Source organism: Nelumbo nucifera, chromosome 1 (assembly GCF_055504915.1).
Source record: "Nelumbo nucifera cultivar China Antique chromosome 1, China Antique-T2T, whole genome shotgun sequence".
NCBI classification, from domain to species: Eukaryota; Viridiplantae; Streptophyta; class Magnoliopsida; order Proteales; family Nelumbonaceae; genus Nelumbo; species Nelumbo nucifera.
The window spans coordinates 41,612,792-41,638,858 of NC_142649.1; the positions used below are offsets into that span (position 1 = coordinate 41,612,792).

General features: G+C 38.7%; 1 protein-coding gene across 5 annotated transcripts in view; it reads right to left on the minus strand.

The window, feature by feature from the left end:
- Positions 1 to 1,328: 1,328 nt before the first annotated feature.
- The window catches only part of LOC104588545 (Calcium-binding EF-hand family protein), a 29,884-nt gene continuing 5,145 nt past the window's right edge, over positions 1,329 to 26,067 (minus strand). For all 5 annotated transcript variants that reach the window (XM_010246513.3, XM_010246510.3, XM_010246512.3 and 2 more), the window contains 5 exons: positions 4,550 to 4,664; positions 4,003 to 4,252; positions 3,376 to 3,578; positions 2,767 to 2,941; positions 1,329 to 1,707 (listed from right to left, as the gene is read on the minus strand). In XM_010246513.3, coding sequence (XP_010244815.1) covers positions 1,592 to 1,707; positions 2,767 to 2,941; positions 3,376 to 3,578; positions 4,003 to 4,201 — 693 coding nt within the window. In that variant the 5' untranslated portion in view covers positions 4,202 to 4,252; positions 4,550 to 4,664 and the 3' untranslated portion in view covers positions 1,329 to 1,591. The remainder of the gene's footprint in view (positions 1,708 to 2,766; positions 2,942 to 3,375; positions 3,579 to 4,002; positions 4,253 to 4,549; positions 4,665 to 26,067) is intronic.

Here is a 26,067-nt window from a genome sequence, read left to right on the forward strand (position 1 = left end):
GCCCAGATGGACAACTTCTGTTAATGGTCATTAACGGTGATATAACAAACAGAAGCTAAGTTTTAAGTTACACCTGTAAGTCTGTAACCTGTTCACGGAACTTTACATTGTTTTGGGGTCTCTACATATTTTGATATAAAAAAGCTGCATGGGGTCTCTACATATCTTGAAAAGTTAAAAGAGAGATAGAAAAAAAGTTTAGTTTTAAAATAACAACCCTAAAATAAAGAATGCCCGATTTAAATACAAAGTGGATCATCCCTAATGAAAATGTTGGATTTCCATCAGATGACACACAAAATAAAAAAGAAACAATAAGGAAGATCATGCAAATGTAAATAAAATCTACAGGCCTTCTTGTCTTCTTGCTGCATGGGTTGAAAACGTATGAATTCTATCCTGCCTGGCAAGGTAACTGGTGGACGCATTACTCTCATACTGCGTTTGATGTGGCAGGAACAGACAAAGGGATAAGTCCAGACTATTATGTATGAAATATCCCCCAAACCAGGTGCCAACTATTAAAAATTAAGACGCCAAAAAAAGTTTTCAAAATTAAGATGGGCAGAAGAATGGATAACATATTTTATGAGATGCATTGGTTTTGTACAAGAAAATCCTCAGACATACACATGACATTCTATTTTTTTTTTTCTTTTTAAGTATCCAAAATATCAGTATCCACTCATACAAGAAATGAGTAGTTAATTCTATTTTTTAAAAAAAAAAGTCAACTTTAGACACAAGGCTACTTATAAAAAAAAGCATCCACTTCATAGATGTAGGGCCCATGTTAATCTTTGTAATTCAAATAAAAAGTCATTATAAAGACCTTTAAATTACAAATTAAACCTATTTTAATTAATTAAATTAAATATAATTACTGGGTACATAGTGAGCTCAAACAAAATGCTATTAGTACTAAAAAACAAAATGATGCGATGGTGTAGTTGCTAGTATGGGATTCATTCTCCAGTCAAATATGACGAGGGTTACCAATGGCGCAAAAATCCCTACACAGCACCACGATTCTAGCAAGAACGGTAATAGAAATTATGTAAAAGTCATCAAGTGTTCGCCTAGGGTGATACCTACAAAAACAAATGTTCCATTTGATAGAAAATAAGCAACCTCATATCAGTGATATAATTGGCCATCTCCATTTCAAATCATTGACAGACTCTGAGAGCAATGTAGAGTCGGAGATACAACCCTTACTTTCCTCAGATTAACAATTTGCAATTAGGAGCTTGACAGGAACAGTTGGCCTTTGTGGATGACACATCAATTTCTAACAAGTAACATCTGCCCAGAGACATCATATATTCTTTTTCAGAACCATCACCGATTGATTATCTAATTATAATTGCATCAAATACAATGGTTCACGCCAGTCTATTTACACGAGTTTTGTTGCAAACCCAAGAGGAATGACCAATGTGATTGATTCAAAATGTTCATCAATACTTAAAACCATTATTGGGAAATCAAACCAGGACCTTACATCATAATTTGACTGCTCAGACAAGCTTAGCTTGCAGCTTTCAAGTGCAGGAAGGCAGTATTATAGGGATGTCATCTATTCTGTTATTTACACTTTCTCTTCTCCTTCTTCATCTTCAATGTCATCCATCCCAACCCAACGGGTGAAAGCAAAAAGGAACTCCTTGAAGGTGACCATTCCATTCTTATCCCAGTCCATCTCTTCTGTGGAGACCAAATTACTAGGATCAGATGAGTTTAGCAATAACCAAATCATGAAGCCAAAAAAAAAAAAAAGAAAGAGTTTAGCAATAACAAGATAATTGATACTTGGTTAGGTTAGGTAGCCTGCAAGCTTCATGTAAACTACTGAGATCACCATTATATTACTTACAAAATAAGGAATTTGGGACTCTTGCTCGAATCTTGGGCCACATGGAATAAATCAAACAACCTTCAAGGGAATGAACAAAATTGAAGAGTTCTAGGTTGGTTGACAGGAATACAAATCCCTCAAGGGTCACCTAGAGTGCCAAAGTTCTCATTTTTCAGTCAATAAAATATATAGATGGAAAAGATATAACATGGAAGGGCCTGGCAACCGATTGACTCTATCTCAGCAAATCTATGACCACAAAAAACCTGACACATCAAAAACTATGGCGCTGGCCATGCTGACACTTTACACTTTGGCACTGTAGTTGTGAAACACTGTCAGTGCTCCAAATAGTCAAAAAAAAAAAAGAAAAAAAAAACTATTGGAGCTTATCACTCCTAGAAATGTATAGTGAAGAAAATCCAATAAGGTACGAATATATTATTTTTTATATTTTCTTTCAATTTATTATTTTTATGTATTTAAATTATTTATGTTATTTAAATTATAACTGACTTTGTCTCTGTGCACGCACACACACACACACATGCTCATTTAGGGAATTAGTCTGGCTAGTCAGGTAGTTTGATGAGTTTCCTTAAACGACCTGAATTCTTTCATTTGAAACTTTAGTTGATAGCATGCAGGTCTTGGTGGCTTCTATTCATGAGGTAAGCTTCATCCCGAAAACACTTGCCAAGTTTCCACAATAAGCACTTCTTTTTGGCAACATTTACATTATAAAATTAGAACTCTGAAGTAATCAAATAATCACCATACAAGGTGGTGGTTTGTGTGTGTGTGTGTGTGTGTTAATATATATATATATATATATATATACATGCACACACACATATAAGGGGGAGGGGGAGGGAGGGAGGGAGGGAGAGAGAGAGAGAGAGACTGACCAAATCTTTTCATGGCTATTCGTCCAGAAGAGCGTTCCCCCGAAGTAGTTTCATTTATGGCCTGAACCATCTCATTCTTGCTAACATAGCCATCCCTGTTCTTGTCCAAGAACACGAATGCATCAACCAATGTTTCAAATGTTGCCTCAAGATTAGGGAACCCCATCTTTGATTTCTAGAAACATGGTTATGGAAACGCAATAGCTGATCTTGCTTGTGTCAGAACTGATAGTAATGAATATTGCAAGATGGATTCTCTTTCACTGTTTCATACACATGATCACATCCAGAGAGCTAGAAATTACCATTCAGATGGTCACTCCTAGAATTCTTTGTGACCACTAGTCCTAGTCTCCTAGATCCTTCAAAAGGTAAATACCATCATTTTGGCTTCAAGAGCAAGGAGACTCCTTAAAAATACTTCAATGGTGTTGGGGTCAGGGCTAGGCACTTTTAGTTGTGGAATAGAGCCTTTGGTATTGGGGTTTGTGCTTAAGGCTCTGTTCCCTTTGCATACGCCTTGTATACCTCTCTTTTATATTCTAAACATGGAAGACAACAAATATAGATGAAAAAGGGAGTTGGAAAAAACTATTGTATAGTGGATACAAATTGGAGAGCAGCCGGATCCTCTTTGAGAAGATAGACAAGGCAGAGGAGAACAATGAACTCATTAAACTTCATTCCCATATTCTCGTGGATATCGCACGCCTCAAAGAGGTCACTGATCTCTTCCTCTGTAAAAGATATCTCCAATTTGTGGAAGCAATGCTTCAGCTCCTCTGGATCTATTGCACCATTTGAATCCTCATCTGTCATAGGAGGAAGGGGGATATGAACACAAAAAACTGTTAGATTAGGCATCTTCAGTGTAATTGGATTTCATCTGCATCAAAACATGTATGAAGAAACTATATAATTCAAATGAGTTTCCATCACTTTAGTTAGTGATAAAATGCCATAGAAAACCTGACAAACAGAGGTGTAATATAGCCAAATTATGATAATGGAAATGCATCAAAGTGAACAGGCCAAAATAAACAATAAAACAGTGGTTGTGTAATCCAAACAGAAAAACAAAGGATAAATGAAGCTTTGTTGTTTCCTATCATCTGACCTGACAAGTCTATCTGCTACAGAAATCTCAGGCAGTGTCCTTGCTAGCTACAGTTCAATTTCCAAAATTTGAAAAATACAAACTAAGAAGGCATCTATAAACTGGAAAATGATACTTACCAAATTGTTCAAAAATGGTCTTGCAGTTTCTAAAACTCTCGTCAATTTTTGGGAATTTCAAGACTATGCTGTCAAATGATTTCATGACACATCCTTTGGATGCCCTCCTCTGCATTGCTTCTACCATTTTTGCCTCAAGCTTTGTTTCTGGAGTCCAACCCTTTCTAGGTGAGTCACCCTTCCCCAACGTGCCACCCATTTTCACGTTGTTAAGAAAATTTGGGATGTGGTATACAAGCCAAGTATGTGCCTGGGAGGACATTGGAAATGAAATATCAGTAGATAAATAAGGTCATCTCAAAGACTCCGAATCTGCTACAGACAAGACGAATACAATGGGCTACATAACCCAATCAAGAGTGAACACATTAGTGGTCCATATAATCCCATTTTACACGTCTTCTTTGTATCAGATCCCAACCATATGTCAAAGAAAAAGAAAAAAAAAAGGAATAAGCTTTAAATAAATAAATAAATGTTTCTTCCTGCATCAAACTCTCATTCCATTTAGTGAGATAAAGCACAAATGAATAAAATCATGCCAAACCTTGATTATCCTATAACTATCTTTGTTTTCCTTTTACTTTCAAGAAAGCTGCTTCTACTCCTTTCCCAGGATTCAGGTGCTATTGAATGCTTTTCATGTGCAGTCTCCCTTGTTCCTGCAAGTAACCACTCACTTAGCTCCAACATAGATACTTGTATCTATTGTTTCTGTCAAAAAAAAAAACTCATTCTATCAAATCTTTTCTTTATGATGAAAGAATCTCTGAGAATCCATCAAAAAGTGGTGCCTATAATGCATTAAACTAAGATTTTCAACAAAACAAATTTCCATCTCTGAAATTTAGCAGTTTCAAAGATCTTCACACTCAGTAATAATCAGTCAGATGATGTTGTGGAAGGTCTTTCTTGTTGAGATATTGGGCTGGATGGCTCCCTAGATGCTCCTTTCTTTATTTCTTTATTTTTATTTTTGTGGGCTTTAGTTATTATGGGCCTCAGGCCCCTTTTGTTGTTTTTATTTCTTTTGTTTCTCTTATCATTATTAATAGCCCCCCAATTAGGGGCATTCATGTAATCCCCCCTTTAATTATGATAGGTCTAATGAAAGAGAGAAAGGGGCTGGGAGAAACAAAAGAAGATCCATGGCTTTCTCCTTGACTCTCAGCCACTCCTACCAAGTGAAGATGCTAACACTAGCATTAGCAAGCGTTAACCATTTTACTAATGCTAGTGTAAAGCCAAAGGGTAGTGAGGATAAGAAGGAGAAGGCAGCCATATGTGATTAATGCAAGAAGCCTAAGCATACTAGAGATACTTGCAAGAAACTTCATCCCCATTTGATGCCAGAGAGGTTAAAAAATAACAAAAAGGGTGGAAATGCTAATGCAACCATTATAGAAAATAGTGAGAAGAGGCCTAGTGAGGAGAAGTCTATATTGTTGAGCAACTAGCAGTTGTGAGAGCTGAATTTGAAAAGTATGGGAAACTTCTAAATCACTTGGAAAGGGAAGTTAGCTCTAACTCTACAGACAATTCAGCATCTACAGCCTTTGCCCAGTCAAGTACTTGTGCCACTAGTAATCATGCATCCTTCTTAGGTAGTCATTGTATCCCTCGTATTATTGATTCTGGTGCATCTAATCACATGACTAGTATACCTAATCTTTTTTTGTTCCTATCAGCTTTTACTGGCTGAGATAAGATTTCCCATGTCAATGGCTCTCTTGCTCCTATTTTTGGAAAGAGAGACATTAGAGCCACAGAGACCCTTACCCTTAGGGGTGATCATTCTTGGGCCAGCCCGACCCAACCCAGCCCACAAATTTCTGGGCCTGGACCCAAGTTTTTGTGTGCAAGCCCGGCCCGGCCCAGGCCCGCATCAAGCCTGAGAAATTCTGGGTTGGGCTTGGGCCCATCACTTCAAGCCCGACCCGGCTTGCAATATAATATAATACATATTTTTAATTATACATTATATAATATATACATATATATTGCATTACATTATATGTTACATAAATACAAGTATATTTTATTTTATAATAAATGCTTATTATTTTATATAAGATATAATTTTAAGTATTAACATATAAATAAATATTAATAAGTTGACCCATGTCAATACATGTGTGAACACTTGAGCTAACTCAAGTATGTGAATTATCCTCCTATGCAAGGCCTTCATTCTCATTGCTTGAGCAATATGGGATTGGAAAAACACTCAATGGTAGCACTCACTATTTAGTGTTGTTCCAAGTCCCACATTGCTCAAGAATGGGAATAAAGGTCTTGACTTCATCTATAAAAGGATAGGTAAGCCAAGCCAAACCAACTCTAAGAATCAAATGAGGCCCATGCCTTTTTTGTAAGTAGGCCCAAAGCTTAGCTAAGCCCAATTTAACTTGGGCTTGTGCCATTTTACATTGGGATTATAGCTGATAAGGGCAACTTTTGCGCCCTAATATCAATAAAAGTAATACTTTTAATAAAATTTCAAAAATAGGTCAACTTTTTAAAAATAATATCAAATAAGGGCAGAAACACTGTTCATCTTCTTCCTCTTGCAAACCATTCATCAGCGCCGTCACCCGCCGCCGCCTCCAGCAACCTCTGGCAACGCCTCCGCCCACCTTCGCCTCCATCTCCGCTGCCACCTTTGCCCACCTCAGCTCGAACTTTTTTAAACTTTATTTGCCGTAGACTTTAGTTAGTGTTGTATTGTATGCAGACTTTAGAATTAATTATACATAAACCAAGCATTAGTCCATTATCATTCTGTTACTGGAATGGGTTGATCAGATGCATCTCTTCTCCGCTTATACAACCCATAAGTTGCTCTCTCTCTCTCTCTGTGTGAGTTGGAATCTCTGAGGAACCAAGAGGGAGAAGCCAAATAGCCAATGGGTTGTCCCCAAGGAGAAGATCCACAACCGGAGAAGATACCTCTCGACAATACATACCAGCAGGAACCATCTTACCCACTGTCGGAAAATGATTCAACAATGCAACCACAGTTCGATCAACCACCACCTGCTCCTCAGCCAACACAATACCCTCCATAAAACCCTCAGTATCAACCAGCACAGTACCCACCACAAAACCCCACGTACTAGCCTCAGCCTCAGCCAGCAACCTATCCATCACAGAAGCCGACGTATCCTCCTTCTCAGCCAGCTTCCTACCCACCACAGAACCTGACATATCCTCCTGCTCAGCCAGCCTCCTACCCACCTCAGGCATCTCCAGCAAACAACATTCCCCAGGCCAGTCCCTAGCAATTCCCTCCTCAGTCTCAGATGGTGCAGTTCCCTCCGCCAAGTCCACAACCTCAATACCCACCACAGCCACAGTCCCCCTACAAGACTCCACCAGGACCACAACTACCACCACCACAACCTGGTATTCCGGTAGTGCAATACCCAACGGTCCCCACTAAAGTAGGCTGGAAGACCGAGCTATTTGACTGCAAGGACAATCCCACCAATAGTAAGGATCTTCTTTCTTCTTAATTTTTACATCAATTTGCTTTCTTGAAAGAAAACTTAAGAACGATTGCCAATTAATCTCTTTCTCTGTTGCAGCTCTCATCACATTTTTCTTCCCTTGCTTGATGTTCGGGCAGGTTGCAGAAATAGTTGACAGTGGCCAAACTTGTAAGACAGACAACATTTCAGCATTAAGATTCATCTTTATGGGTTCTCTCCTTTATTTTCATCAACCATACACTTTGAGTTCTTCATCGATGATTTCACCACCAATCCCACTGGTTTCAGAGACCTAAGCAAGTAGTGACATGTGTTTCTTGTTTGATGATGAATGGATTAAAAAAGTTAAATGTTGTTGGAGGCGGAGGTGGCGGCATTGGGTAGAGGCAGAGGCAGAGGTGGGCGGAGGCATTGCCAGGGGTGGGCGGAGGCGGAGGAGTTGCCGAAGGTTTTCGGAGGCGGCAGAAAGTGGCGGCGGGCGACGACGCTGATGAATGGTTTGCAAAGAGGAAGAAGATGAACAGTGTTTTTGCCCTTATTTGATATTATTTTTAAAAAGTTAACCTATTTTTGAAATTTTATTAAAAGTATTACTTTTATTGATATTAGGGCCCAAAAGTTGCCCTTATCAGCTATAATCCCTTTTACATTTACTACATTTTATTTAATTTAAAATTTAAATAATTAAATAAATTTTTATTATTGGATGTCATAGCCCCAAACTCAATACTCATTAGGCCCAGAAAGCCTGTAAGCCAGGCCCTGGCCCATGTAAGGCCAGGCTTGGGCTTACAATCTAGGCCCAGGAGCAGGCTAGGTCAGGCTCGGGAATAGGTTAAAGCCCTTACATTAGTGGTAAACCTAACCCAACCTGACCCATGATCACCCCTACTTACCTTGCCCTCTGTCCTCCATGTACCTAAACTTAACAACCTTCTTTCTGTTAGTAATTTGACTAAGTCATTGAATTGTTGTATAACCTTTTTTTCCCACATATTGGGTTTTCCAAGACCTGAAGTCTCAGAAGGTTATTAGGAGTGACCATGAGGTGAATAGGATATACCTGCTTGACGTGCCTAAAAAGAACAAGTTATCATCACAAATGATGGCTTTGGTGTCAATTGTGTTTGAGTCTTTTCATAAAATTATGTTATGTCATTTTCATTTTGGCCATTTGTCCTTTTCCTCTTTGCATGTTTTATTCCCTAAGTTGTTTAAAAGTGTTAGTCTTTCTAGTCTATAGTGTCAGTTATTAAAGCATTCTAGAAATTCTTATGCCTTAAATAATAAAAGATCCAAATTTCCTTTTGATATTGTGCACATTGATGTGTGGGGGCCATACCATATACCTTCTATGGGTGGTTATAAATACTTCATTTTGTTTATTGATGTTTTTTTCCAAATATACATGAATTTACTTGGTGTGTTCTTGTGATGAGGTCCCAAAGTTAATAAGACAATTTCATGAACTTGTTCTCACTCAATTTAAAACTCGTACCAAAGTACTTCGATCCGATAATGCTAAGGAATACTTTGAGAATGATCTTTCTATCTATCTTGTTGACTTTGGACTTATTCATCAAAGCTCTTGTCCTCGCACCCCTCAACAAATGGGGTAGCTCTTGTCTACCTATCTTGTTGACCTTGGACTTGTTCTTGCCAGAAGCATTTTGTTTGCCTCCCATGTTCCTATAAAATATTGGGGAGATGTTGTTCTTACAACAACTTATTTGATTAATCATTTGTGCTCAACAGGTCCTTGGATTCAAATATCCTTTTAGTCTTCTTTTCCTCAATGAGGATATATTCTCTATCCCTTTCAAAGTGTTGGTTATACTTGCTATGTGCATATTCCTAGTTCACAAAGTATTCCTTAGCAGGAAATGTATCTTTCTTGGGTGTTATGACTCCACATAGAAGGGTTACCACTGTTATGATCCTCTTAGTGGCACCTGGTTTGTTTCCATGGATGTCACATTTGTTGAGTCATCTCCTTTCTATCCAGTTCCTTCTCATAGGGAGAAGTCTCCTCTTTTTGATATTCCACTTCCCGCTCTTATTCCTGGTGACATCTCTAGGAGTCACTAGCTATTCCTAGTTCTTTAGTTCCTTCTTCTCTGGTTCCGGTTCCTTCCTCCTCTCATGTCTTTCTTCTCCCCTTACAAGTCTTCCTTTGTCTACCACCCATCTGATACTTCAGTATACACATGGGCAAGTTGTTCCCCTGCCATCACAAGAGCCTCTTGGACCTCCCATCACATATGAGGCGATGGATCCAATACTTTCTAGCTTGCCTTCACCCACTATACCAAACACTTGCCTTCACCCACTATACCAAACACTGACCTTCCCAATTCCATATGAAAAGGTAAGCATAAATGCACATTGTATTTCTAAACACCTTATGGCTTGCTATCTATTATTATTGTTTTTTAGCCTCCGTTTCTTCTTAACCCATACCCAAAATGTGTTAGAAGCATTATCTAAACTATAATGGAGGGATTCAATGAGAGTCAAAATGGAAGCACTTTGTAAGAATAACATGTGGGAGGTTGTTTTTTTTTTATCAATAACACCAGCTTCATTAAATTAAAAGAAAAGAGGGAATATGGATACAAAAGGGGATATAAAATATCTTAGCTCCCCAAAAACAGAAAACAAAGGGAGTGCAAAGAGAAAAGATTAAAAACTAGCCCAAAAAACAGACTCCCTATTCACTCCTTGCTTGGCCAACCCATCCGCAAATGAGTTGGCACTCTTTCTTCACCCAGTTGTACTGAATCTCAATGTCCCTACCCAGCCATAAGAACAGTTTTTTTTCATTGTTAAAGTTCCACAAATCACTGTCCTTTGTCTTCAACTGAGAGGTATAAAGCAAGGCTAGTTGCCAAGGGTTATACTCAAGAGTATGGGTTGATTACTTGGAAATCGTTGCTCCCATCAATGATTTAAAAGCACAAGGCGCAAAAAAAGCATAGGAGTCGGCGCAAGGCACAAAAATACAAAAAATGATAAAAATAAAAAAAAATATGTTAGAAAATTCAAAAACAAATTCCAAAAATTCAAAAAAAATATTAAACATAATATTAATAAAAAATATAAACTTAAATTTTAAAATAAATGTTTTAAAAAAACTATTATCTAAAATTAAAATACATAAACATAAAATGTAAAGCATATTCAAATGAGAATTTAAAAATAAAATCAACCATATAAAACATTTTCAAGCATGTAAAACCTCTAAGCTCTTTTGTCACTCAATTGCATTACTTCAAGTAGCTAATGTAATGTAAAGCATATTACATTCCTGATTCTACGAGCCGCCTTTGTGCCACACCCCTCGATGCAAGCCCAAACAAGTCCATGTTAGGTGTTAAATTCTTAGTTCTCACACAAAAAATAATAATTTATAATTTTAATTGCTTTTTAAGAAATATTTTATTATGATGAATGAATGAACAACATTAGCAAATAGGGGGTTCTCGGAATTGTTTGGGCTAATGTTCATTCATTCATCCTAATAAAATATTTACTTAAAAAGCAATTAAAATTATAAATTCATAATTTTTTTGTGTGAGAACTAAGAATTTAACACATAACATGGACTTGTTTGGGCTTCCCTCGAGAGGCGTGGCACGAGGGTCCTGGGGCTCCGCCCCCGGCCTTCCGTTGCCCAAATGGATTCTATTCGAGTTCTCTTATGATGGCTTCTTTGTCTTGGCCTTTATATCAGTTTGATGTGAAAAAAGTGTTTTTGAATGGTGACCTTCATTAAGGGTGTATGTCTCTCTCTCTTAGCATGTATGGTAAGGAATTAGCAAGGAAGGTTTGTCAATCGAGAAAATCTCTCTATGGGCTCAAACAATCTCCACAAGCTTTGTTTGAGAGGTTTCGTAATGCCCTTGTTGGGGTTGGCTATGTTTAGACCCAATCCAATCACACCCTCTTTGTGAAGAGGAGAGATTCCTTAGTTACTATCCTCATTGTTTTTGTTGATGGCATTGTTGTTATTAGAGATGATGTCGAGGAGATTGGGAAACTTAAACATTTTGTCAATACTGAATTTGAAATTATAGACCTCGGTGCACTACACTACTTGGGTATTGAAGTGGCAAGGTCGAAAGATGGGATCTTTATTTCACAAAGAAAATATGTGCTGGATTTAACAACTGAGACAGGTAAATTTGGTGCCAAACCTGCTCCCACACCTATTAATGCAAATCACAAGTTATCTACCATAGATGGGGAGTTATTATCTAATAGGAGTGTGTTTCAGAGGCTTGTGTGGAAGTTGTTATACCTATGTATGGTGCAGCCTAATATATCTTATGTAGTGAGTGTTATCAACCAATTTGTGCACGCTCCTAGAGACTCATTTGGGTGCTGCTAAAAGGATATTATGTTATTTGGAGGATCTTTAGGGAGAGGTCTTTTATTTGCTAACCATGGACATAGGAGGATAGAGGCATATACAAATGCAAATTGGGCAGGTAGCATTGATGACAGGAGGTCTACACCTAGATATAGTACCCTCGTTGCTAGTAATTTAGTTTCTTGGAGAAGAAAGAAAGTGTTGTGGCAAGATCTTCAACAAAAGTAGAATAAAGAGCAATGACTCATGAGGTATCAATGACTCATGAGGTATCAAAATTGCTATTGCTTAGATCATTGCTAGGAGAGTTGGGAATAGACCTGTTCATGGGCCGGGTAGCCCGACGGCCCGACCCGGCTCGACCTGCACCCCGGTCGGGCTTGGACATGTAGTTGTTTCGAGCCAGTCTCGGGATTTGTCAAAAAAGCCCGGCCCAACTAATTTATATATACATATATATATATATTAATAATTTAATATATACATTTTTTATTTTTTTCTTAGTGACTTCTCTCTCTCTCTCTCTCTCTCTCTGCTCAGTCGCTTCAACAATAGCAGCAACATGAGCTTTAGACTTCGGGCCCAGGCCCAGGCTTCGGGCTTTTTATGAGGGCCGGGCTCAGGCCCAAGTTGTAGGCCCAATGGTCGGGCCGGGCTCGGGTTCGGGCCTTAAAAAAATCTATTAATGAAGAGAGAAAGCCCGGCCCGACCCATGAACAGGTCTAGCTGGGAATTAGTTATGGCAAACCAATTATGTTGTTTTATGATAACCAAGCTACTATAAGTATAGCTCACAACCCCATTTAGCATGATAGAACCAATCATATTGAGGTAGATAGATATTTTATAAGGGAGAGAGTAGCATTTGGAGAAGTTTGTCTACCATTTGCTACTTCAAAAGAATAGTTAGAAAATATTCTCACTAAGGGAGTTCCTAAGGCTAAGTTGCAACACTATATATGCAAGTTGGGCATGAATATCCATGCTTAGATTGAGGGGGAGTGTTCAGATATTGGGCCAAATTGCTCCCTAGTTTGTCCCTTTCTTTATTTCTTTATTTTTATTGTTGTGGGCTTTAGTTATTATGGGCCTTAGGCCCCTTTTGTTGCTATTATTTCTTTTGTTTCTCTTGTTATTATTAACAACCACCCTATTAGGGGCATTCATGTAATCTCCACTTTAATAAAAGAGGGAAAGGGGTTAGGAGAAAGCACGATTTCTTACCTCCAATTTGCAGTTACTCACCTCCAATTTGCAGACGATATCATAGTATTTTGTAAATGGGGAGATCTTAGGAGAGTTAGGAAATTAAAATAACTAATTCGGGATTGATCACCGATATATGCTTGCATCATGGTAGATAAACAAGCATTTTATTAATATTGTAATGTCACGGAGTAGCATATTGCAATCTAAAAAAAGATTTTTTCTGAAGGAAGATGGGTGAGAAGGACTTTACAGAAGTTGGAAGATAGAGGTCGGAGGTTCTGATTGAAGCAAAGAGTTTCAAGTTTGAAGAAGGTAAAAGTATCTTGAAGATCAGAGAGAGTAACAGGGCGACAATATTGATGACGAAGGAGGTTATAGCATGGGTGAAAGGTTTTGTTGATGGTGCTATTCACTCATGTAAGGAGGAAGGCTAGAAAAACTCTATGTCAGTTCCTAGTAAGACCTTTGCAATTGAACTAAAAAGGAACTGCAAAGGTTGGTTCATAACTGTGACTGAGTTTTTTGGTAAAAATGGAAAACAAATGGTCTGTGTACCAGAAGGGAAAAGGTAGAGAGGGTGGATGGCTTTCATGGATGAGTTGCAAGCTTTCCTTGTTTCCTCAGCTAGAAAGAAGACAGAGGAAGTGAAGGCATCTAGTAAGAAGTCCAAGGGTCAAGGCAGGAAGACCCAGGAGGAGGGAGGTATGGTGAGACTACTGGGAGTGTTAACACACAAGGCTCTAGGTCTCCTGGTTTGGTCGTTGTATGCTCTTCAAATCACTAGAGAATATGGGTAGGAGCAGGGATGGATGAATGGAAAAAAAGAATGGTCTTAGTGGTTGATAAGGGAGTCAAAGACTGGAAGGAAGTATTGAATGCAGTTGCAGGGGAGTTAGGTATTGGCAATGAAGCAATGTTAATCCCGTTTACAGAAAATAAGGTCGTTCTTGATGTAGGTGACCAAGAGGTAAGCTTCAAAGCACTGGCTGTGGACGGTGGCCTTATACAGGTCCAGAACTGGAGTCCAAGCTGTAATGAAGTTGCAGTCCAAGATGGGTGCACCCAGTTGAAGCTTATTGGCCTTCCTTTCAATCTCTGGCGGGACTCTGTTCTTGAACAAATTGTCTCCATCAAATTTGCAAGGCCTTTTTGCTCCTTTCTGAAGGGATGGGATATCCATCACATGGACGCCCAAGTCTTGCAGAATAGATAGGGCGAATTTCAAAATTTCTCCCATCTTTGCAAGGAATCGAATTCCCTTTATTTAGAAAAACATGTTTTTCAATGATCAATCTTGAATCAAGAACCAAACCAGATCTGAACCAAAAGGAATAGGAGGGAGGATGTACCTGATACGGAGAAACAGTATCTCCAAATGGAGGTATTCACGCCCAAGGAAGGATCCAAAATCTGCTCCCACTGAAGATGGCGCAGTGCAGGATGGAGCAGAATCAGCAATGTTCTTCCAAAAGAACTTGACCCTTCACAAGAATCAACTGGATGGCTTGTGAGTACAGCTCCAACCAATCTTTTCCCAAAAGATTGGAATCAAGATCAAATCTTGATTTCTCCCAAGAACTGGAGAACGAACTGAAGGTGATGGCAGCAGCAGGAAGGAGGTGGCAAAAGAGAATTCGCAGGGTGCAGAAATCTCTCTTCTTGTGATTTTCAGCTCTGAAGAAAATTGAACATCAACCACTAACTGTTGCCGCCCCTTTCTTCTTTCATAATCTTAAAGGGATCAGCTCCTAATCCCATTAGGAGTTGCTAATCCAAATCATATTTGGATTAGAAGTCCCTTTAAGTGATAAGGGATAACCCTTATCTTATCTGCAGATCAAATCAGTCATCTCCTAATCTAATTAGGAGGCTTCCAGATATAAATCTCATTTAAATCTTGGACTCTCTAAGTGGATAAGGTCTAGGCCCAATCCTATCAACTGATCCATCTCAGAATTCACCCCCTTTAATTGACTGATCAAATCAGCCCAATTCGAAATGGGCTTAAGGCCCATTTAAGGTTATGTACTCACTTAGCCTTCCAAACTGTTGCCCAGTTGGGCTTCCTTGTATGGTGTGGGACCCAAACATTGATCTACACATCAGCCACATGGGTTCAGCCTAGCCTTTGTTACAAGGCCTGGCCGAATACACTGTTATGGACAGTGCACCCCCTGAAACCCATCTTATGGGCTCATCACTTACCCTAAGTGGTCCCTAGGCCAAGCCACCTTGTAACACCTAGGGACTTGTGGGCAGATGCAAGATTAACCCATCAGGTATTATCCTCAATGGTCTTACACTTAACCTCTCAACCCATAATGATCAAACACTGCCCGACAAGGGAGGACCTCTCCCTCGACTGCAAGGAACAGTGTTGCACTCTCCGCTTACATGGATCCCGAGAATTAAAACCTTTTGCAAATCATTTCGAAACCATAACATATATATATATATATATATATATATATAAATATATTTTGCAAAACAAAATCTCAACAATTGAAATCAGCTGCCGGCAGTCTTGGTTTCCATCATGGAGAGTGCATCCCCGATCATTACCTTTGTCCGACAAAGGGGTTGATTCTGTCACTATGATCACCCACTTAGATGAATTCTCGGACTGTCCCAACATACCCAAGTTTTGACCCCCACCAAGGATCTCACTGATTGGTACATCAAAGACAGCCCAATCTGACACCTAATGTAGTATCATAATCGAGTCTAGGGGTTAGGTGTAACTTTCCAGTTTTGCCCATCTATCTCCAAGGTCCAGGGCAATACTGAAAATCTGGTCCGGTTCAAAGGTTCTATTAATCATACACTGCATGTGCTTCGAGTCTCACCCTGGTAGCTGAGACAAACCACCCCAACAGTTGGCCGCACACCAGTGTCAGCCTTGGTAGGATAAATCTCCCCAGACTTACCCAATGGCTGTGAACATTCTAAACTAACACAAGTCTCATTAAGTGTCCAGTTTAAGGGTATTATACAGAAACACACTACAGGAACATGAATCAAATGTGTACTTTATTCATTTACAATAAATTCATAATGTACATAATTCTGATTGAAGCTAAGGGCATACAACTGTCTAACACTTTCTTTAGGTGGCGTATGAAAAGGGGAAGGACTATGTGGAGAGGGCAGCAGTATGCTAGTCTTTATGGGAAAAAAGAAACTCCAGAATCTTCTCTGATGTAGAGATAGGTGTTGAAGAGTTAAGGGCCCTGATCCACATAAGGGTTATTCAATGGATGAAGTCCCTAGAGTTATTCACAGAATATACAATGGATGGCATGCTGAGGAAGTGGGGTGAGATTGCTAGTTGTACCTAGACTAAAGCAAGGATGAGTGTATCTTAGATTCCCCCACCTGTCGGTTTCATAAAACTAAACTTTGATGGAAGTAGCAAAGGGAACCCCGGAAAATCAGATATTGGGGGTGTCTTTAGGGATGAGAGTGGGATTTTTTCTTCCATGTTCTCAAGCCCAATTGGAGTGGGTGACTCTCTCAGAGCTGAGATCCACGCAGTTATGGAAGGTGTCCAGAAAGCTAGGGAGATGAATATTAGAAAACTCATAATTGAAGAGGACTCGGAAGTGGTGGTTGGTTGGCTGAACAAAGAAGATAGTGGTTTATGGAGTTATAGTAATTTGAAGAGGAAATTCAGATGGCTGGTTCGAGAAATGGAAGTTAAAATCAGTTGGGTAAAAAGATCAGCTAATTCTTTTGTTGATGTGTTAGCTAAACAAGGGGTGGACAGGGATGTCATGTTCTGGGCACAGATGTAATTTAATTTTCTTCTTTTTCTATTCTTTCTTTCTCTCTTGGTTCCTCTCTTGGGGCTCATGATGTAGTTGGAAGATAAGAAAGTTTGTCTTCATCTCTGTAAGGTGATAATTAATGAATCGTGTTATTGATCAAAAAAAATTCAGAAGTTTGAAAAGGTGTCCAATCTAAAAATCAATTTGGACAAAAGTTGTGTAGTAGGGATTAATATGAAGGAGAGTGTCCTAAATTTGGTAGTAGAGTGCTTAGAGTGTCAAATTATCCCTTGGCCTTTGACCAATTTGGGACTTCCCTTAGGAGCCAACACTAAGGAAAGCAGATTTTGGAACCTAGTTGTAGAAAGATGTGAAAAGAGACTAGCCGCCGCTTGGAAGAGGAGTTGCATCTTGGAGGGAGGATTGCCTTGACAAGATCTACTTTGGCTAACTTACCTATCTATTTCCTCTCTTCTTTTAGGATCCTACCAAGGGAAGAAAATAAGTTAGAAAAAATTATGAGGGATTTCCTTTAGGAGCTAGGAGAGACAAGAAAAGACCATTTAATCAACTGGGATATTGTGTAAAAGTAAGAGGGTGGATTAGATCTTGTGAATGTGAGAAAGAAGAACACAACTCTCTTAAGAACATGGTTATGGAGATGGCCTCTAGAGAGGGAAAATTTGTGGGCTGAAGTAGTGGATATTCATGGGAGATTGGAGAGTGGCTGGGATGTTGGTGTATCACATCAGGCTACTTTGGAAGCACCTTGGAAAGCAACCCATAACTTGCTTCCTCAGTTCCTCAATTTTATCAAGTTTGATGTTTGCTCAGGGAACCTAATTCACTTTTGGAAAGACATTTGCTTTGGTGGTCGACCTTAGGGATTTGTTTCCTTCATTGTACTCCATTTCCTTGTACAAAAATAAGGTGATTTTGAGTTTTCTAGTCCATTCTACTTCACCTTTGAACCACAATTGGGATTTTGGGTTTCAAAGGGGGTTGAGGGATGAAGAAGCCACCTATTTGTTAGAGCTTCTCTTACTTTTGGATAAAGTCTGCCTAGAGCCTTCTAAACCAAACGAGAGAGTTTGGTGTCCATATCCTAAAGACTTCTTCTCTTGTGCCTCTTTTTTTAAAGCTCTTTGCCTGTTCTCTTCCTCTTCGTCTTTTCCTTGGAAGGAAGTTTGGTTTCAGCCGATTCCCCCTAAAATTAAGGCTTTCTACTAGGAAGTAGTATATGGGAAAATTAACACTTTTGATTACTTGCAAAAAAATAGGCCTTTTTTGTGTATTTCCCCAAATTGGTGCACTTTGTGTAAATTTGATGGTGAATAGGCCTTTTTTGGGAGTGGTTTTTCTCTTTGTTTGGGTGTAGGTGGAATATGGCCAATAGAAATTAAGATGTTATTTGATCCATCTAAATTTGCTCGTCCAAATAAAAGGGGAAGAGTAATGTGGACGTGTACTAGAGCAGCAGTAGTTTGGACATTATGGAAGAAAGAAATGCCAAATACTTCCAAGAGGAGAGAAGTAAACAACAAATTATGGATTGTGTAAGGACTAGAACTATACATTGGCTACAAACTTTGGAATTGTTTAGATATTTCACTTTTGACAACATTTGGAGGAATTGGTTTTCAGTGGCTTCTAGTTTAGTGCAGAAGACTAAAACATAGATGATTTGGACACCACCCATGGAAGGCTTTATGAAACTAAACTTTGAAAGGAGCAGTCAAGGCAACCCAAGACTATTTGGAATTGGAAGGACCATAAGAGACAAGGATGGGAATCTAAGAGAACACTACTCAAGACCATTGGGGAATGGAGACTCTTTAAGGGATGAACTGTATGCAGTCCTACAAGGTGTATAGATTGCAAGAGAGATAGATTTGGAGAATTTGTGATGGAAGGGGACTCCAAGGTGGTGGTGGGTCGGCTTAGAGATCCAGATTCAGTTATATGGTGCTATAGAAATGAAATGAAGAAACTCAAATGGGCAACACAATATATCAATTTGACTATAAAATGGGTGGGAAGGGAGGCTAATGCATTTGCTGGCTTTCTAGCCAAGCAAGAAAGGAGTAGTACCATAACCATATTTCCTTAAAAATTATTCATAATTTTCAAAAGAAAAGTATAAAGTTCATATTAAAGTATAGAACATCAACATATTTATGAGAAGAAAAACAAGAAGGAAAATAAAACTCAAAAAATATAGGGGCTGAACCCTTATTTTTGTTATAGGAAAAGAAGAAAAGAAAAAGTATTGGTAGTAGTAGTAGTAGTAGTAGTAGTAGTAGTAGTAGAAGAAGAAGAAGAAGAAGAAGAAGAAGTAGAAGAATATATGGAAGAAGAAAATGTGCTGATTAAATAAAATTAAGTTCTTCCTTACTTTTTGGTTCAGGTTTTGAAGTCTTTGAGGGTTCAATACAGATTTAGCAATGTTTGTGTTGATTAAACCCTAATAATTAAGAAAATAATAAAAAGAAATTACAATATAAACTCACAAAATGATTATTTTAGTTTAATAATGTCAATTTCATAATTATAAACTCAAAAAAGAATGAAAAAAAAAAGTATTTTATAGTAGAGAGTAGAAAAGTGATTGGCGATTAGGCAAGGCAAGCCTCAAAGGGCGCCTTGTCGCCTAGGCATCACCTTGACAACTATTCTAGGGATCAGTTGTATTGGACCTAACTGTGATCTTTGTGCTATTTTTTTCTTTTAAAGAGTGAGGCCGGACCTCATGCCTCCCCTTGGGATGCTTGTAACAGTTTTTATCTTTTTGTTAATAATGAATTCTTAATGAACTTTTATTTATCAAAAAAAAAAGCATGATCACTTCTTCCAAAACCTTCTTCCTTTCTTCTTCTCTGTTCTTCTTCTTTGTTGTTTCAGATCTATTTTCCACTGCTTTTGTTTGATTAAACATACTGTTTTACAGCATTAACTGTCAACTTTACTAAACCAAGAATGGTTCCAAGTTACTCATTTGTCATGATGGGCATCCTACGGGAAGATTTAGGATTGTAGTGAAGTCTCTATTCTCAAAACAATGAACCCAGGAATTAAAATTCTAGAAAGGAAAAGGAAATCTTTCCCAAAACCAATTAACAGTAATGACATAGAATACGTTGCACTTACCTTTTCTCCCCTCTAGTCCAAGTTTTTCTTTTATATTTATCTCGCAAACATATATACCATTTCTATTATAACTTACACTGCAGAGGAAAGGGTATAAAGCCAGGCATCTACCTTCATTGGATCATTCCTGATTTTTAGAAAACAATTGAGATATAGAGGAAGAAACCATAACCTCCTGATTACATACTTCCAATATGGGGAGATATCAAATTAATAAGCAGAAGTACAACTCACCATGCACAGAATCAGTGGCAGAGAAAGGATTTTCTCTCGGGGTGGTATCTTCTTGGTAAGGACAAGGAGATGAGATGGGAGGTAGAGGAGCCAGGGTTTGGAGAGAAATAGCATGGGAGGAGATTGAAGGAGGGAGAAAGGGCCGGAGGGTTTAGGTCAATTACAAAAGGTTTTTTTCAAATGAAAAAGTAAACAAATATCCTTTCATTTTGGGATGTCAAGTGGAAAGGTGTTGGAGAGCAGGAAGTTAAGTGGGTGAGACCTTAACATTTAATGGGGAGGACACATGCCATGTGTGGTTAACAGGCGACTTTTTATTTGGGGGGCGGGGGGCAAGGACCCCCACCTAATAACTTGTCTCCACCCCTGCAAAGAATGATAAGGGAAACAATGAATAGACGGTAAAGAAACCATTTTCTAGCTTAGAAGATAACTTCACTTAGATTCTTACAGGTGTATATGGAGTTATGAACCCAACAACCCAAGAAATCTCAACTTTGGGATGAGTTAGCTACAGTGAGTACTTATGGTCAATTCCCCTGGTGTGTTGATGATTTTAACGTGACCAGATTTGTCCACAAAAAATCAAATGGTGGAAGATTGACGAGAAGCATGAGATTTCTCTTGTTTTATCTGTGAAAGTTCTTTGACAGATCTACCCCATCAAAATGCTGGCATCACCAGGTCCAATTTGCACTTGAGGTAATCAGATGCCACCTTGATAGATTCTTGATTTCCCCCGAGTGGGAAGAGCACTTTCCTAGAGCTATCCAGGATTCTGGGATTCATACCATTTCTGATCATTGGCCAGTAATCCTCAAGACCGAGAAGGTTCAGTGATCCAAAATCCCTTTCAGAATTGAGAAGTTCTGTTGTCTGTGTGCTTCATCACTCCTTCAAAAGAGGTTGTTGAGTAGTTGGAAGAATGCAGTATAGATGGTTTGAGTAGGTATATATTTTTTAAGAAGCTGCAGTATGCTAAAGGTAAATTGAGAAGATGGAGTAGGACCAACTTCAAGTCCTTAAAAAAGGCAGAATTTCAAATGAGCTTAGGGAGCTGAATAGCAAAGAGGCTATTGTTCAATTGGATAGAGATGGATTGGAAGAATGAAATAGGGTTCATGCACAGTAGGAGAAAAGTAACTTTGCAGGAAGAAATTTATTGGAGGTAGAGACCGGGAGTTCAATAGATAAAGGAGGGTGATGGCAATACCCAATTCTTTCATACATATGCTAATGCTAGAAGAAGAAAGAATCATATTTCCAGAATTCATGTAGATGGATAGGAGATAGAGGATCCCAACCAAATCATTGAGAAGATTACAAGTTACTTCAAGGATCTTTACTCTTTTGAAAGATGTTGAAGACCTCTTACTTCAGTTTGGGAGGGCCCCACACTATCAGCTAACAATAAATCTTGGTTGAAACAGAATTCAGTGAAGCTGAAATCAAGGAGGCTGTATTCAACCACGAAGAGGAAGGCCCCAAATCCACGGGTTCTCTTTGGTTTTCTATCAGGAGTATTGGGATATTATTAAACGAGACTTGGTTGAAGTGTCTGAGGCTTTCCACAAATCTGCCGAAATTAATATGGGGAATAATGAAATTTTCATCAAACTCATCCCAAAAAGGAAGCCATCCTTGGTGTTAAAGATTTCAGGCACATCAATCTCATCATAAGTCTTTATAAGATTGTGGCAAAGGTTTGGGCTAAAAGACTGAAGAGAATGATAGGTGAGTTTGTTGCTCCCTCCTAGAGTACCTTTACTAAAGGAAGAGTGGATTGTGTGCTTATAGCTAATGAATGTGTAGAAGAGAGGAAAAGAAGAGGGGTTTAGGGGGAGTGGTTTGCAAGATTGCCCTTGAAAATGCTTGTGACAAAGTGGATTGGGGCTGTTTGTGGCGCATTTTGGAGGTGAAAGGCTTTGGAGAAAACTGGATTTGTTGGATGAAGGATTCATTCAGACAGCTTGGTTCTCCATTCTTATAAATGACCCCTAGGAATTTTTTCAAAGCCACTAAGGGCTTGAGACAAGGCTGCCCCCTCTCCCCTCTCTTCTCCGTGGTGGGCAACATTCAAAAGGCTGTTCTTTGAACCTAATTCAAGGTTTCAAAGTGAGAAGGGAAAACATTCATATAACCCATTTGTAGTAGGCCTATGATACTATATTTTTCCTTGATGGGAAAGCGAAGTATCTCCTCAATCTTAAAAGAGTTCTGAAGTGTTTTGAGGCAGTTTCAGGATTAAAAACAAACCTTGAAAAGAGCAACATCATTGAAACTAATATTCAACAGGATGTCTTGATTGACCTAAGAGATGTTATGGGATGTAATGTAATATTGATCAATGGCTGATAAAATATCTAGAGTTTCCGTGATCTTTCTTAAAAACTTCTTGGAATGTGATCTCTTAGGTCAATCACATAACTTCTCCTTTCAACATATCACATAACTTCCTGCTCCTTCAATATCATCTCTCTTTCGGTTGCCACATCAAACTTATTTCAGGAAACGGGTAGCTGCTCCAGTTCCTATGCTCACAACTTCTCTTCCAAAGCATAGTTCTACATCTATTCCAGTCCTTGTAAGGGTGCCACCCCCTCTTGTTGATTATTGTTGCTTCTTCCACAGGCATTCCTCCCTTATGTCACTCTACTAGAGTTTCCACCACCTGGCATCATAATCATCACCATCATTCATGCCTTATCCCAACTATATGGGGTTGGCTACATGTATCCTATTTTGTCAATCCATTCTATTTAAAGTCATATCCACTATTAAACTATTAGTACTTAAATCATAGAAATGTATATTTCAATTAAAAACAATAATAATATTTGTATAAAAATACAAAAAAATGATAAATTTTTCATATTTAAATATATATATATATATCAACTAAAAACCAAAAATTGCAAAAAGATACATAAAATAATAAAAAATCAAATATATATTATTTCAACTAAAAGAAATAATTGCATAAAAAGACAAAAAATAATAAAAATTCAGAAAGTTATATATTTCAATTTTCAACTAGAAAACAATAATTGCAAAGAAATGCAAAAAATGTTAAAAAGCTTCTAGTAGAGAAAAGCCTAGTAGAGATGACGCGAAGAAGCCACGAGAGGCATTAATTGCACATAGACTTTTTGTCACAATTCTCTTGATGGAGAGAGAAGGAGGTTTTTGACACTTCAACGAGTGAAACTTCATCATTGGGAGGAGATACAATATAAGGTATAGTGGATTATAAAGGTCATCGAGTTGTCAAACCCAAGAGCGGCAGTTGGAAATCTACAACGTTCATATTAGGTTACTTCTTTTTGTGATTAATTGTCTTGTTGTCGTTGGCGAGATTGATCTTTGAAGGTATAAGATTCAATGGACCGTAGGAATGGAGATGGCAGAGAGGTTTGCTTGCTATAGGATTGAATCCAACTTGATAAACTATTTGACAGGGCATCTCCAATAGTCGGCAATGATGACCACCGCAAATGTGAACATGTAGTAGGAGACGGCATTGATGCTTCCCTTCAATTCTAGAGAGAGAGATAGGCAGAGTGGTGGAGACTGAGAATTGGAGGAAAATGGTTATTATATGATTTTTAAACCCTAAATGGCCTAAATGATTAGTGTATTGACCCTATGAGTACCCATGACCCACCCTAACCCAACCCTTTTACTTAACCCATATTGACCTGTTACTAAAATGGGTGGGTATGGGTGGGTCAAACGGGTAGGAATCAAAATTGCTAAGCCATCTACCCTCTTTGAGAATGATACATAGGAGCTAGTTCCTCCTCTTGATGCTCTAGTTATAGGAAGCCAGTAGGTTTATTCAATAAAGTTGAAGTCCGATGGTAGCCTTGATAGATACAAGGCTAAATTGGTTGCTCAAGGTTTCAAGTAGGAATATAGAATTAACTATGGTGACACATTTACTCCTATAGCCAAGATGACGACAATTCATCTTTTCTTTTTTTTTTTTTGATAGGAAACGGTAACTTTCATTAGAAAATTGAAAATATTACAGGCTTACCACCCACAAAATGGATGGAAAAAGAAAATCAATAACTTACAAACAGGCCAAAACAAAACCTCCCTAGTAACTCCTTGCTTAGCTAAAGTGTCAGCCATTCCATTTGCTGACCTTCTTACCCAATTAAAATGCACCCCAATCTCCATTGCTAAGCTAATAATCTCTCTTAGAGGCTGTCTAAGAGACCACACTCCCAGGTTTCTAGTTTGCATCCACCCTATTACCAGCTTGGAGTCTCCTTCCACTTCTAAATGTTGCATTCCCCACTGTTTCGCCAATTTCAAACCTTGAAGTAAGGCCATTACTTCTGCCCTTAATGAATCTCCCACCCCAATTGGGCCCAAGGAAAGGGCCAAGACTTTTCCTTCCTCATTTCTGTACACACCCCCAACTCCCAACTGACCTAGACTACCGAAGGAGCTTCCATCAAAGTTTAGCTTCAACCTGAAGTGAGGCAGTGGTACCCAACAATCTTGTACCACAGGGGAGGAAGGCGAGGATATAGCTATAGTACTCCAATTTCTAATTAAGTTCGCTGAGGAGAAATCCTTGGAAGATTATGTACTTTCAGCCAGTGCATAACCTTGATGGTGACAACCTCCACAAGTACTTCCTTGGATTTTTCTTGCCCTAGGAAGATCCTATTGTTTCTCTCTTCCCAAATTGACCATAGGATGGCAGCTCTTGTTATTCTCCACACTACCCTGCCCCGTTTTCCTTGGTTATCGGAAGAAACTAGAGTCATAAAGGTTTAGCACACCCGAGGGGGGTTCCATCTGTAACAAGACAAAGAAGAGAACCAATCCCACAAATAATAAGCAAAAGGACAAGAAATCAAAAGATGAGTAGCCGTCTCACCATCTCTTAAGCAAAGGTAACAGACATGTGGGAAAGCCTTTTTCTTTGAAGTATATCCATAGTATTGATCTTTTTGAAGAGCCCCTTCCTAGCAAAAAGCCCTAACCTTTGGCGGCATAGGAGAATAGCATATTTCTTTAGCAGGAAAAAAGACAAACACAAAAGAAGACTGAACTAAGGCGTTGAAAAAAGATGAACAAGAGAAAGTCCCTAAAGAGGACTCTTTCCAAATTCTACTATCTGGGCAGGAAAGATCTAGGAAAATTGAATTCAACAAAGTGAATAACTCATCTGCAGAAGCCAATTCTGAATCCCTCAACCCTCTTCTCAAACCCAAATCCCAAGTCCCCTCAGACACACGAAGTGAGGAATGGTTTTGAATTTATTTAGGGAAAGAGAATGCATTACTGGGAATCTATCCTTAAGGGGGGTGTTCCCAAGCCAAAGGTCCTCCCAAAACAAAATTTTATTACCTGAGCACACATCAAATCTGATGAAAGGCTAAAAGGAAGACAAGACTCCAGCAATTGCTTTCCAAGGGGAGAAATGAGAAGCCCTAGGGTCGACGCCAACATCCCATCCATTAGCTTCCATTCCATGAATACTTTCCACCACCAAGTGCCACAAGCTGTCTTGCTCCAAAGGAAATCTCTACAACCACTTTCCTAACAAAGCTACATTTCTAAATCTGATATTGCCAATGCCTAGACCCACCACTTCCTTTTTCCTAGAAACTACTTCCCACTTCACTAAATGGTCCTTTTTTGAGTCACCCAGTTCCCACAGAAAATCTCTCGTGAGCTTTTCTAACTTATTGGCAACCTTGGCAAGAAGCTTAAAGGTAGATAGAAAATACACCGGAAGGTTTGCCAGAGTGGACTTGATTAAAGTGATTCTACTCCCTAGTGAGATATAATTTCTCTTCCACACTGCTAGCTTCTTAGTGAA